The sequence below is a fragment of the Podarcis muralis genome, chromosome 6 (genome assembly GCF_964188315.1).
Source record: "Podarcis muralis chromosome 6, rPodMur119.hap1.1, whole genome shotgun sequence".
In the NCBI taxonomy this organism is placed as follows: Eukaryota; Metazoa; Chordata; class Lepidosauria; order Squamata; family Lacertidae; genus Podarcis; species Podarcis muralis.
Genome location: NC_135660.1, coordinates 22,658,312 through 22,672,049, shown reverse-complemented (window position 1 = coordinate 22,672,049; position 13,738 = coordinate 22,658,312). Strand labels below are relative to the sequence as shown.

The following is a 13,738-nucleotide window of genomic DNA, read 5'->3' as shown; positions in this document are numbered from 1 at the left end:
CGACAAAAAAGTTATTTTTATAATGACGAGTTTTGTGGCTCCCAGTTTTTTTTCCTTCGGAAATGGGTCCAAGTGGCTCTTTTTGTCTTAAAGGTTGCAGACCCCTGGCCTAGTGCCTAAATGACAGCAGTGTTCTGGCCAGGCAAATCTTCCTTGGGAGGGCATTCCATATCTGCTTTCTGCCCCCTGGCTGAAAACCCCCTCTCCCTTTATATAATGATTATCTCACCTCAAATGGAAGAGGCACATGGAGAATAGAATAAAATAATAACTTAGGAAAACTTACGGTTCACCCCCCCCCCCTTTTTTTCTTTTTACGTTAGCTTAGTCTCATCCTTTCCTACAATTAAAGTTAGGAAAACCTTTGACACCAAAAGAATATCAAATACATGTAAACTTCATCATTGAACATATTCCCCCCCAGGGCTTAAGCATTAACTTCATTTGTCTTCTTGACAAGCAGGTGCTTTGTAAATATTCAAATGTGTGTATTCCTTCTTCCTTTACCGAAAGGCTGAAAATGTCTGAATAATGATGTGCAATGGACTGTAATCTGAGATTGGCTTTATTGCAGAACATGACTTCCTGGTGCATTTAGTAGCGTTTTGACTCTAAGCAATTGTCTGTCTCTTCTACCCGCTTTTTGTATTTGCAGTGAAGAGAGCTACAATGTCACAGACTATTCCTTAAGGGATCAACTGTTAGTTGAACAGTGTGACAGCGAAGAGCTGAATTCCTCTCCTGTAAAAAACAGCACACCTATTCTTTACTCTCGGCAGACTTCTGCAAATCACCTCTTCAGATTAACTGTCCTAAACAACCATGCAGGAGAGAAGATTGAACTCCTGCTGGGAACTGAAACTCAGTAAGTAAATAACACATTTTTCTCAACCTGTCTTTCACTTCGGGTCATCTATATATTTGACTGGAACGTATAGTTATTCTATTAGTCTCTTTAAAGATTCTGCTGGCCTTTGTCTAGGAAATGTAAAATAGTAAAATATGCCTGAATTTTCATTGGCCAGAAAAACCACAAATTTGATAAGCTAATAACGAACTCTTTCCTCACTTCATAAGACTGCTTGTCGCTGTTGTTTTTATATGCTGCTCATCTAACTTGGTTGCCCCAGCCACTCTGTGAGGCGCCCAACAAAATATTAAGAGTGCAGTAAAACATCAAACATTAAAAACTTCCCTATACAGAGCTGCCTACAGATCTTTTTCTAAAAGTCAAATAGTTGTTTATTTCCTTGACATCTGATGACAAGGCGTCCCACAGGCCTTATGCCTGGTTCCCTGAACCTTCATTTCTCACACTGAGGGAACCACCAGAAGGCCCTCGGAGCTAGACCTCAGTGTCCGGGCTGAAAGATGGGGGTGGAGGCGCTCCTTCAGGTATACAGGACTCAAGCCGTTTAGGGCTTTCAAGGTCAGCACCAACAATTTGAATTGTGCTCGGAAACATAAATGTCAGATAGTAGCCTTGTTTGCATGTTACATTAGACCATAGTAAACTATGGTTTGATAGTTGAGCAGGTGGTGTCCACTGCTCCAGTTCCCAGGATGCTCTGCTCCCGCTCTCCTAAATGGCCTCAGCCCAGTATACCTGAAGGAGCGTCTCCACCCCCATCGTTCTGCCTGGACACTGAGGTCCAGCTCCGAGGGCCTTCTGGCGGTTCCCTCACTGCAAGAAGTAAGGCTACAGTGAACCAGGTAGAGGGCCTTCTCAGTAGTGGCACCCGCCCTGTGGAACGCCCTCCCACCAGATGTCAAAGAAACAAAACAACTATCTGACGTTTAGAAGACATCTGAAGGCAGCCCTGTTTAGGGAAGTTTTTTAATGACTGATGTTTTAATGTATTTTTAATCTTGTGTTAGAAGCCGCCAAGAGTGGCAGGGTATGTGAGTGTGTGTGTGTGTGTGTGTGTGTGTGTGTGTGTATTATGTGGGTGTGCTGGAAATGAAAACAGTCGTGGTCTGACTTGTCATGTCACCACAGCTCAGATTTGTGGTTTGTTTCCTCCAAACAAACCCTGAGTGGTAAGTTGAGAACAAATCTTGGTTACCACTTGTCATTTGTTTGGAGGAAACAAACCAAGGACCCAGGTTTGGGCAACAAAAAAGACTGCGTCAGGAACGGTGGGGACACTGTGGGAATAATTGAGCAGCATGTACCAGCACACTGCTTGTTCACATTTAGCCATGGTTTATTTTAAACTTTGGTTTAATGTAGCATATAGACAAGGCAGTTGTTGATAACCAACCAGTAAAGTATCATTCATATTTTTTGCTTCAGTAAGCATTAGGATGCTTAGGATTCTTTCCGTAATGCAGAGGTTTTTCACAGCGAGCTTGCCTGTGCCAGTGAAATGTTAAAGCAAGAAAGGAAGAGGCAGAAAGAAACCTTTTCAAGAGAAGCAGGAATGTGGAGAACCTGACTTGCCATGGGGAAGTGAATCTTGTGGCATCTTAATGCAGTGTTCAATTTATATGAAAGGGCACATGACTGGGTGGCCACTCTATTCTTTTAGATGAAAAATAGGTTTGGCGGAGAGACAGTAAGGGGCTCAAGTCATCCAATGAGCATTTTGGCTGAGAAAGGATTTGAATGTAGTTTCTCTAGTTCAAGTCTATCTCACAAAACGCAAGCCTAAGCCAAGGTGCCCCTGCCTCTGGTGTTTCTGGACGGTAATTCCCATCATCCTTGATCACTGTTCATGCTGAATGGGGCTTATGGGAGTTGGAGCCCAGCAATATCTGGAGGACACAGAGTGTTAAACTATCCATGTTGTGGAGATTTCAGAAGAATACTTCCACACATCAGCACTGTGCAGAAACAGCATCTCAGGCCAGAATGGCTCTTTGAACACAGCATTTGAGTCCAAAAAAAATGCAAGAAAAGGAAGTAGATAGTGGAGAATCTCTTGAGGCCTTTACAGAATCAGATGTTGGAAGTGTGGGGGGGGGGGGGGGGGAGACTCTTGATTGCTAGCAACTGTTCAGTGGAGTTGCATTTTCATCTGTAATCAAGCCAGTCAGTGGTTAGTGGCACCCTTTATTATTTTTAATACCTATTTTTAATCATTTAGGTTTGCGTTTTTAAAGTCACACAAGATGAAACATCTGGAAGCCATGTTATGGAACTGTTTACATTGATGAGGGAACCTAACCATTCCTAGGGAGGCCCAGAAAGTGGAGATGAATATACATAGTTGGGGTTTTTTGTTGTTGTTTTTTGCTGTGTGGTTTGGTCCCATATCCTCTCCATATGTGAGATGTGTGGGTGGCTTCTACTAAGTACCCAAAAGGAGAGGCAGGGGAAAGAGAAGTATTCAAGTTTTGGTCAGTTTCACATTAAATACTAATAAGCTTAAATCTGAGAGATATTTCTCTCCACCTGAGATCTATCACGTGCTAATTTACTTGAATACGGAACATCTCTGTTGTTAAATTGTCATAGAAGAGCTAAGTCAGGTGATCACAATATGTCCGTGTGTTTGTGTATATACAGTGGTACCTCAGGTTACAGACGCTTCAGGTTACAGACTCTGCTAACCCAGAAATAGTACCTCGGGTTAAGAACTTTGCTTCAGGATGAGAACAGAAATCGTGCTCCAGCGACGCAGCAGCAGGAGGCCCCATTAGCTAAAGTGGTGCTTCAGGTTAAGAACAGTTTCAGGTTAAGAAAGGACCTCCGGAACGAATTAAGTACTTAACCGAAGGTACCACTGTACTGAGAAAAAGCGTTTTTCTGAAATGAAAACTTTTATTATTATTAAATTTAGATACCACTCTGTACCCGCAGGTCTCAGGGCGGCTCACAGGGTAAAATCACAATATAAAAACACAGAATACACAATCAAAATAAAAACAAGAACAACCCAATAACACCCCCCCACACACACATTTTAAAATAAAACCAGGTTTTATTGAATAGCTAATAATAAAAAGCAAAATTTAAAAAGAGGGGTATAGAGTGGTATACAAATTTAATTAATCAACGATGACAGCAACAATCCTAGATTAGACCATTTACCCAACCAAGCCAATAGCTATCGGTTTGCATCCTTCAGTTCAGCCTGACAGAAACTGGTCATAAAAATGTGGTCCTGCGACAGTTTGAATTTCTGGTTCTGTTTTGCTCCATGTAAAGATTCCCCACATAGACCCAGTTTAAGCAATGACATTACTGTATTGCTAAAAATTGTAACATGTACAGGATTTTGTTATTGCTGTTCTGGGGCTTTGTTGTTTGCAATATATTTCATTTTAGCTAAGCACTGTAGTTCATGTAGTCAATAGCGGATTTGATGAAACCATGGAAACTGTCTAGCAAAATTTGATACAGCCTGGGGGAAAACTCTGGAGTTCAGGGGGAAGAGGGTCAGCCTTTTTCTTCTGGCCAAGTTTCAAAGATTGTTCAGTTGTAGACGATAGCAACAAGAAACATCTTGTTTGCTGTGGTACAGATCCTGACTCAAGAAAATTCCTTGGGATACCATAAGCATCCAAGTAGCTTTCCACAAAACTCAAAAGATTGTATCTGTCTCCATGGAAACTGTGGGGTTAAGGGGGGGGGGGGTTATCTACACAATGGCCCATAATGAAGTCTTGCCGAAGATGTTTTACAGTATTTTTCTTTCCAGAAATTAAAGTAGCCCTGAAATTTCTTATTGTACTTGTTTCTTACAACATTAAACCACTTATATACTGCAACAATATTAGAATAGCAAGTGTAATGATGCAGCATGTGGATGATTTAGATATGATTCCTGCATTGCAGTGGGGCTGGACTAGATGACTAGATGATACCTTGCAACACAACAATTCTGTGGTTCCAGGAGTAAAGTCAGTTTCCAAACCCATGAGCAATAGTTGCTGGAAATACCATATGTTCCGGTGTACAAGACGAATTTTAATCCCTGGAAAATCACCCCCAAAGTCGGGGGTTGTCTTATACGCCGGGTATACGTGGAGCCGGGACGCGGGTGGTACTGTGGATTAAACCACATAGCCTAGGGCTTGTCGATCAGAAGGTCGCCGGTTCAAATTCCCGCAACAGGGTGAGCTCCCTTTGCTCGGTCTCTGCTTCTGCCAACCAAGCAGTTCGAAAGCACATCGAAGTGCAAGTAGATAAATAGGTACTGCTCCAGTGGGAAGGTAAACGGCGTTTCCGTGCGCTGCTCTGGTTCGCCAGAAGCGGCTTAGTCATGCTGGCCACATGACCCGGAAGCTGTACGCCGGCTCCCTCGGCCAATAAAGCGAGATGAGTGCCGCAACCCCAGAGTCGTCCGTGACTGGACCTAATGGTCAGGGGTCCCTTTACCTTTATACGCAGAGCCACCTGTTGGGAAGGAGGAGAGGGAGCCGGTGAGCAGAGGCGCCCCTTCTGCCGTCGCTCCTCCTCCCTCCCCACAGAAGGGGACGTAGCTGCCACTCTCTCACCACGGAAAGTCCTTCCAAGCGCTGCGCTCACCCGCCCGCCTGCTGCTGCCATGGGAGCCTCCGCCGTGGCCATGCGGGGCTTCACTCGGCTCGTGGGCGCCATGAAGAGCCTGCCGCGGCGAGGTGGTGCACGGCTTTGGCCAGGGCTCCAAAGAGCTGGGCATCCCCACAGGTGAGGGCAGCGGAAGCCGAGGCGGCCGCTCATAGCCTTTTCCTGGAGGGAGTTCCGCCCACCAAATGCCTCACCATTCGGCCAAACTCTATAATTTAACAGCAAAAGTTGAGGGGCCGTCTTATACGCCCAGTCGCCTAATACGCCAGAATCTACAGTAGTTGTCTCCTACAACTGCCCAACCTTTAAATATGTAAATGTCTTCCTTCAGTTGAAAAAAATGAATTTGTTGCAAGAAGAAAAGTTACTTCACAAGCCTTGGTTCCATTTGATAACTACTCAGATCTTTTAAGCCAGCGGTGGATGCAAGCGTTTGCATGCGATGGGGGTGAGCTCCCGTTGCTCTGCCGTAGCTCCTGCTGGTCTCATCGTTCCTTCCTTTCAGTAATTTTTTCTTTATGTACTGAAACTTTGTATGACTCGATAGCTCGTTTTTGAAGAGTTTGCTGGATTCATTCATACCCTTTCCGGTCTGAAAAATGAACCTCAAGCTGTCTCACATGCATCATAAACCACCATAGATATATAACTGGGATTCCAGGATTTTAAAAGCGGCTATAACTTTCCTGAAAAGGTATTCTCCTGTTGAATGACCTAAGTGAGAATCCCTTTCACAGTGGTCGCACTGAAGATTACATTTCACTGAAAAAAAGCTTTGTGTGGTACCAGTGCATAACGACATGCCTAGGTCTTTAAATCTGTTCTTTTGAAACAGACCGTAGCTTAGCCGTTTGTATGAATGGTTTGGTGGGAAATTATTCTTGGCCATTTCATCAGTTATCAAAATGCCTCCTAGATATTTTTTTTTGCTTTGGAAAGGTATATACTTCAACTAAAATAATTATTTCAACTCCGATTTTCTCCATCCTGCTGTTCTGTTAACAATATATGGGTTTGGAGCACTGCAGGGCTTTAATATACCCTTGTCAATAAGATGGGCATTCTCTGGCATAGATTTGAAATGTCTTTGCTTGCAGAGAGCTCTGTAAAATGCTGGATTGTGAGATTCTGCTTGTTTCCTTCTGCTGCCCAGAAAAAACACTTATGTTTCAGAAGCCTCACCCAGTATCCCTGTCAGCTAGTTCAGAAGACATATTCCTAAGGTTAATATATGAGTTGTCTACTAGGGAAGGGCCATAGCTCAGTGGCTGAACATTTGCTTTGCATGTAGAAATGGGATTTCCCAACAGACAGACACAAAGAGGCCTTCAGAGAAGATGAATATACTTTCCCATAACAGTGAGGGAGGCTTTGAGTTCAGGGAGTGCAACAAGGGCCATATATCAGCCGACTGAAAAACACACTTCAACCTTTCATCTCCTTTTCCAGGAATGAGCGTGCTCGCTGGATTACTGCACTTGGGAAGAGCAGCGATAGAGGAACCGTGGACCGGACAAGTAAGTGAGCAGTGAAACTGTTCTTCGGGGCTTTGACACGAGATGCACTTTATACAGATCTTAAAACATAGAAGTAAATCTGTTGCCTTTCAGTATTTTGTTGTTGTTGGGGAGAGGAAGAGATGGACCATAACTGTAATCATCTAATAATTCTCTCTGAACCATTTTCTTTTGTGTTATCAAAAAAGAAAGCATGTTAGCTCTCTGGAAAATTGGGTGAATTAAAGAGGCATGCTCCAATAAGGGTGATTGCAAGATGTCTCTTTCTATCGTACTACTTGGTAAAATGTTTGTTTGAATCCTTTAAAAAAGAAGAGGCAGAGGAGATATAGAAGTTCTAATTCAAAATAATTCTAAAACTCATGATCCAGACAACTAGGTACATCAAGTCCCGTTGTAATCAATGGGGCATGATTGAAATTGGTTTTCCATTTAATGCAGTTCTTTTTTTAAAAATATATATATAAATGTGTCAAAGAGCCATTGTAGTTTGTCTGCTGTTGACCAATGCCTTTTTATCAAATCATTTGGTTCCTGGAAAGTGAGCTGGGAAGCAATCAGCTTGTCTTTTGTTATCACTTAAACTGAGCTTACCCTTAGATTTACCATGTGGATCAATAAATATTCTCTCTTCTCAGCACTAACCCAGGTAGAAGTCATCAGATCATACACTGCGAAGCAATCAGATGAGTTATCTCTCCAAGTTGCTGATGTAGTTCTGGTCTCTCAGAAAGTTAATGATGGTGAGTAGAATTGCCTATTGCTTAGCTGCCGTAAATGGAAACAGTCATTTCATACCATCACAAGGATACTTAGCATCTGCCTTAAAGCTAAACCACAGGAGACCTGGGGGTGGGTGAATCGGTCCAGTTCAGTTTTCCACATCAGTATGCAGTTTTTTGGGTGTTTTTTTAAAAAAGAAAGTCCTCAATGAAATTTATAAGCATTTTAACACAAATTTCTCCTAATACAAACATTTTTGTAAGGTTTCTTTGTTTAATATAAAGCATTTTTCTGCACATTTCAATGTACTGCACACATTACTTGGTGGAGACCTATACCCTAGGTAAACTGGTATCCTGCTTACGATATATTGGTATGATTACTGCAAAGGAAAGACATAGCTTCAATTGGCCACAATATCAGAAAGCAAACAATTATCAGCATATCACTGAATACACTTGCAAGGGGGCACATCAAAAACATTTGGCTGGCCACTCTGTGAAGCGGGATACTGACTCAATGTTATAAGTGTATACCCACTTTCCTGGGAGAAAGCCATATTGAAATCGGTTTGACTTCCTTCTGAGTGGGCCTGTGTAGTAGGATCAGTAGAGCTTTGATCTGATCCAGCAGGGACCTTCTGTTTTAAAGAAGCATCATATTTAGTACTTCATTATACATTTCAGGTTGGTATGAAGGCGAGCGATTGCGGGACGGAGAGAGAGGCTGGTTCCCAATGGAATGTGCCAAGGAGATCACTTGCCAAGCCACAATTGAGAAGAACATGGAAAGAATGGGACGCTTGCTGGGCCTAGAAACAAACGTATAGACCCTCACTGCCATATCTGTTCTCTAGGGTTTGCACTAAGGAACATCTGGGGCTTCTTGGTCTCATCCAGATGGCCATTTTCTAGTTGAAGCGTGTAAAAATAACCACTCACAGATAGGTGTCGTCATTAGGAATGGAAGCAGCCATAAAAGCAATTGCATGCTGGTGGGGCTGTTCAGTACAAAGCAGTAACAGGTCGAACTTTTTATTTCTTTTTTATAACCAATAGTCACTTTTAATTAAAACCCGATTTTACACTTATAAAGAGTTCCTAATAGAATTATGACTTCCTTGGATTATCACAGTGGACTAACAAGTCTTGAATCAATTTGAATGCACCTCCTTTGTTTTACAGACCAGCTCTAGAACCTGCTCAATTTATCTTCCCTTTTACATTCATTGCTAGACCCTTTTGATTTCTGTATAATTTTCTCAGTCATCAAGGGAGGCCAATGTGCAAAAGCAGGCGTTAGCTGGGGGTCCACATCTTGATTCAATCAGCTGGATATGTGCATCTTTTGATGTCCAGATAGAGCCATTGAGTAGAATCTACAGAGCATTACCTAGATCTAAAGCCTGTTGAAATAGGTGACGGGTGCAGCTAAATGTCCACTCTGTTGATTTCACTACAGTTCACAAGTCTGAGACTCCATCTTGCCATGTGATGCACCAAATCTTCCTGATGCAGTGCACATGGAAGGCGTTGAGGTGCCGCTTCTGGCGGGTATAAATTGCCCATGTCTCGATGCCATAAAGCATTATGCTCAATATGCAAGCCTGGTAGACCTTCGTCTTGGTACTGGGTGTTAGCATCACATCCTCCCATACCCTTCTGGAGAGGTGAGCCATAGCTCAGTCCAGCTCAGTGTTGATGGCTATGCTGGAACCCAGGTAGGCAAAAATGTCTACCACCTCAAGCGTGTGGTCATCAATGTTGATGCGTGAGGTGCTGGTGATATCCTGACCCAGGATATTGGTCTTTGCCAAGTTGATGGTAAAGCTGAACAGCCTGCAGGTTTGGGCAAATCTCTGTAGAGCTTCTCCTGAGTGCACTGTCCAGCTTTGTCGTCTGCAAACATCACCTCTCGGATAAGGACTTGCCAGAGTTTTGTCCTGGTGTGTAGACGTGCCAGGTTGAATGGATTCCCATCACTCCTTGAATGGAAGTACACTCCATCTTCAGTCGAGCGGATGGCATAGGAGAGCAACAGGGAGAATATGCCAAAGAGTTGGAGCAAGAACAGAGCCCTGCTTCACACCACTCCTTATAGAGGTGTCTGTACACATACAGCTCTGTGTCCTCCTTTCGACAAGCAAGAGGCAATATCAGAGTTCAGGGAAACATTCCAGCCAGCCAGAAGCAGTCAAGGAGGGCATAAAGCAAGACCAGTGAGAAGTGTGGCCTGGGGAGAATTTGTAACTAGGAAGAGGCCTGAGGGTCAGAAAGAGAAGGCTGGAGTTTCTGGGCCTGAGATTCCCTGCCCTTTCAATAAGCTAGACAACTGTTGGGATTCTTACCAGGCAACAGACTCATGGGTAGGTGGTTTTGTTTTCACAATGCTAGCAACAAAGGGCTCTTCTGCAGTAACCCTCCCTTCAGAAAATGCATTGAGAAGGCAGATCCTGCATTAAGTCCTTCTTACCTATTCATTAGGGGATGCGGGTTGCGCTGTGGGTTAAACCACAGAGCCTAGGACTTGCTGATCAGAAGGTCAGTGGTTCGAATCCCCGCGACGGGGTAAGCTCCCGTTGCTCGGTCCCTGCTCCTGCCAACCTAGCAGTTCGAAAGCACGTCAAAGTGCAAGTAGATAAATAGGTACCACTCCGGCAGGAAGGTAAACGGTGTTTCCGTGCACTGCTCTGCTTCGCCAGAAGCGGCTTAGTCATGCTGGCCACATGACCCAGAAGCTGTACGCCAGCTCCCTCGGCCAATAAAGCGAGATGAGCGCTGCAACCCCAGAGTCGGCCACGACTGGACCTAATGGTCAGGGGTCCCTTTACCTTTACACCTATTCATTGAATAAATGGGGTTTCTACTTCTAAAAAGCCTTCAAGAGCAGCTGGGTCTTAGTGCTACATCAGCATGCATGCTGGATTTTAGTTTCAGAGCAGGTGTTTCCTCTCTCCCCGCCTCCCATTTTTTAATAACACCTTGTTGAACCAACAGGTTACGTGACATTTTTGTACCATGCCTAACACCAAGCTTGCCTCAGAACATTGGCAGACAGGCAAATGCACAGCACGAGAGCATCTCACGTGTTAACTGGATTGAGGAGCAGGCACTGGAGAGTCAGCTCTCTATCTCTCGTAGCATTTTCTTAGAAACACATTTACAAGGCTAGAAATACTGTTGACTTCCATGTTACGTCCAAGGTAAGTGTTTAGACCAAAATTAATATAGAGGAACAAGTTCAGTCCTCACTGAAAACGTGTTCTAGCAGTTCCTTCCCACCCAAAAAGCTGTTGAAGGGAGGCATTAGAAGATATTATGTAACAAGGTTTGCCTGTGGACTTGGTAAGGTTTGCCTTCCCTGGATTTAGCGGTTCTAAGTGCACTGTTATGAAATGGATACTAGTACACTAGTACACATGGATGAAGCAAAAAATAGGAAGTGAAAGCAGTCAAGGAATTGATTTTAAAGTGACTGGACACAAGGACCATGTTCCAAAGTGTTGCCTAATTTAGAGCAACTCAGTTGCTTTTTATTTAAGCAGTCTTGCTCCCATCATCACAGCTAGCTACCTATGATTCAGGCTACTAGACTGTAGCCATAGTATACTGTCTCCCCCTGCCCCTCTGGAGAGGGGGAAATGTTATGATTTCATTGCCTGCTGAATGTCTCATGATAAATCTCCACTTAGGAGTCTTGGCAGGAATTTCTTGTGAAACGAAGATGTAAATAAGAGTTAATTTGTAATTGCATTTGTAATTAATTTATAAATAGGAATTCATTTGCAATGCGTTTCCTTTTTATGTAAATAAGCATGGCATTTTCTACATTTGTATTATAAGGAACTTTGTAATTTCTCACTTTACAGGAATCAAACAGTGGTAAAATCTTTTGACATTTTTTCAGATGGATGGAAAATAGTACTGTAATATTCATGACATAACCAGACAATGAATTCAAATAGTGTTTAAACCTGCACATTAGTTTCTACTGAAGCATGTATTAGTTACAAGCGCTGGAGCCCCTGTTATAAAGGCAAGTGTTGTATCTAAGGGTACAAAGGAATCATGTACATTTTTGGAAAAGTTGTGGAAATGAAACGGCCTTTTGCGATTGCCTTTATTTTAAGCAATGCTGTGAGTGGGAACCTGTGTAGGGTTCTTTGCACTACTTTCAATACATTAATCACTTTGCATGCAAATAAATCTGCTTCTACGCCCATCCATAAGACTGCAGTTCTTTTCCTTCGTAATGCAGAAATTATTACTAACCCAAGTAACCACTCAAGTTTCAGTTATGCACAAGCAGTATTCACACCTGAACTGCTCGTTGCACAGGAGCTAAACTTTGTTCCCAAAAGGACCCAATGAGTGACTTGCTAAGCGCCATTCTGTACATTCTCTGGAAATACATTTCAAGGTAACGGGCCAATGAAAGATGAATGAGACTACTTTGAATCTTGTATAGACATTTAACAAGTCAAGGTAACCGCTAATTCTTTTATTGGGGAATGCTTTTATTGTCCCCACGCCCGGATTTGCTTTTTCTACCTATCTACCAAGTATTTGCATACAATGAATAATCTATACACTGACTGCAATTCAAAGTGGGTAAAGGTGAACCCAAGTCATTGAAATTTAAGTTTGGCTTTAATTCAGTTAAAGGCATAACTTGATTTTTTTGTTTGACGACGGTGTTGTTGTTTCACACACAGTTCATAAATCAATAAAGTATATGCACGTCCAAAGCACCATAACCTGGAAAAACCTGAAACACAACTTTGAAACTGCCAACATTGCTTAATTTTATGCTAGCATCAATTCATTGTTACTAATTAATTTTCAGTCCCACATCATAGCTCAGTTGGTAGAGCATGATACTATCATGGGTTCAAGCCCCCCCCCCCCAAATTGGGCAAGATTCCTGCATTGCAGGGGGTTGGACTAGATGACCCTCTTTGTCCCTTCCATCGCTACAAATCTATGATAATCACTATTATTTGCATGTACAAGGGTACACAAGTGGCATGTACACCTCATTACTATTTTGTTCATGGTGATGAGAGGTGAGCATATTTCCACATTCCAGGAGGAAAAGATGCCACTCTTACAATTCACTCACTGCTTTTTGAAAGAAAAAAAAAAAAAGGTTGGGGTTCTGGATTCATTACTGCCAAGCCAGAACTCTTGGCTGGTATAACTTTCTTAGCAAGGGCACAAGTGACTTTTAACACAATAGAAGAGAATGGTTTTAAATCACACTGGGCCATACAGCTGCAGCACTGAACTGCTCTGGGACAGCGGCTGCTCTTTGTGTCCTTCCTGAACCATTGTAATGTAGTCAAGCTGGAATTTGAGTCTGGGCCCATAGCATGCTGAGCCCACACAAATCTAAAGATGCTTGGGGAAGGGGGAGATACAGAATAATACTCAAACTTTGTAGCCCCACTTAAATCAATAGATAATCTAATAATTTACATAGCTGGATACCACCCATTATGTAAACTTTTAACAACTCTAAACAGGATTGGTCTTAGATAATATATGAAAAGTCATTCTGAATTCTACATTTCTCCTGACTTTTGAGTAGAACACTCAGCTGCTTTTGACTCAAATAAGTGTGCTGTTACAACATACTCTTAACACTATTGGAAAGCAGTGTGTGGGTTTGTTTTTTAAAAAGCTTTAATATTTCATTTTGTATAGTACTGCAACAACCACTATAATTATTTCCCACACTGCATATGAAACCCTTCCATTGCCCTCTAAAACAATCTCACTAAGGCATCGAAATACAAATAGAGGCAGCTAAATTGTTTTCATGCATCACTGTCAAAATGGTGTTTCGGGTTTTTTGGTGGGAAGACTAACCCTTCCCTGTCAACATTCACACACTGAGTCCTGGAGCGTTTATCTCGAAGATAAAATCACACAAGATACTGCCCAGAGGCAATCTTCTTTGATATTTCACATTCAACACTATTGCCAAGTTACTAACAGCT

At 42.6% G+C, this 13,738-nt stretch overlaps 1 protein-coding gene across 2 annotated transcripts in view; it reads left to right on the top strand.

Moving 5' to 3' along the window:
• The window catches only part of ARHGEF26 (Rho guanine nucleotide exchange factor 26), a 69,078-nt gene extending 55,568 nt beyond the window's left edge, over positions 1 to 13,510 (top strand). For both annotated transcript variants that reach the window (XM_028731341.2, XM_028731340.2), the window contains 4 exons: positions 656 to 865; positions 6,947 to 7,014; positions 7,653 to 7,757; positions 8,424 to 13,510. In XM_028731341.2, coding sequence (XP_028587174.2) covers positions 656 to 865; positions 6,947 to 7,014; positions 7,653 to 7,757; positions 8,424 to 8,566 — 526 coding nt within the window. In that variant the 3' untranslated portion in view covers positions 8,567 to 13,510. The remainder of the gene's footprint in view (positions 1 to 655; positions 866 to 6,946; positions 7,015 to 7,652; positions 7,758 to 8,423) is intronic.
• Positions 13,511 to 13,738: the final 228 nt, after the last annotated feature.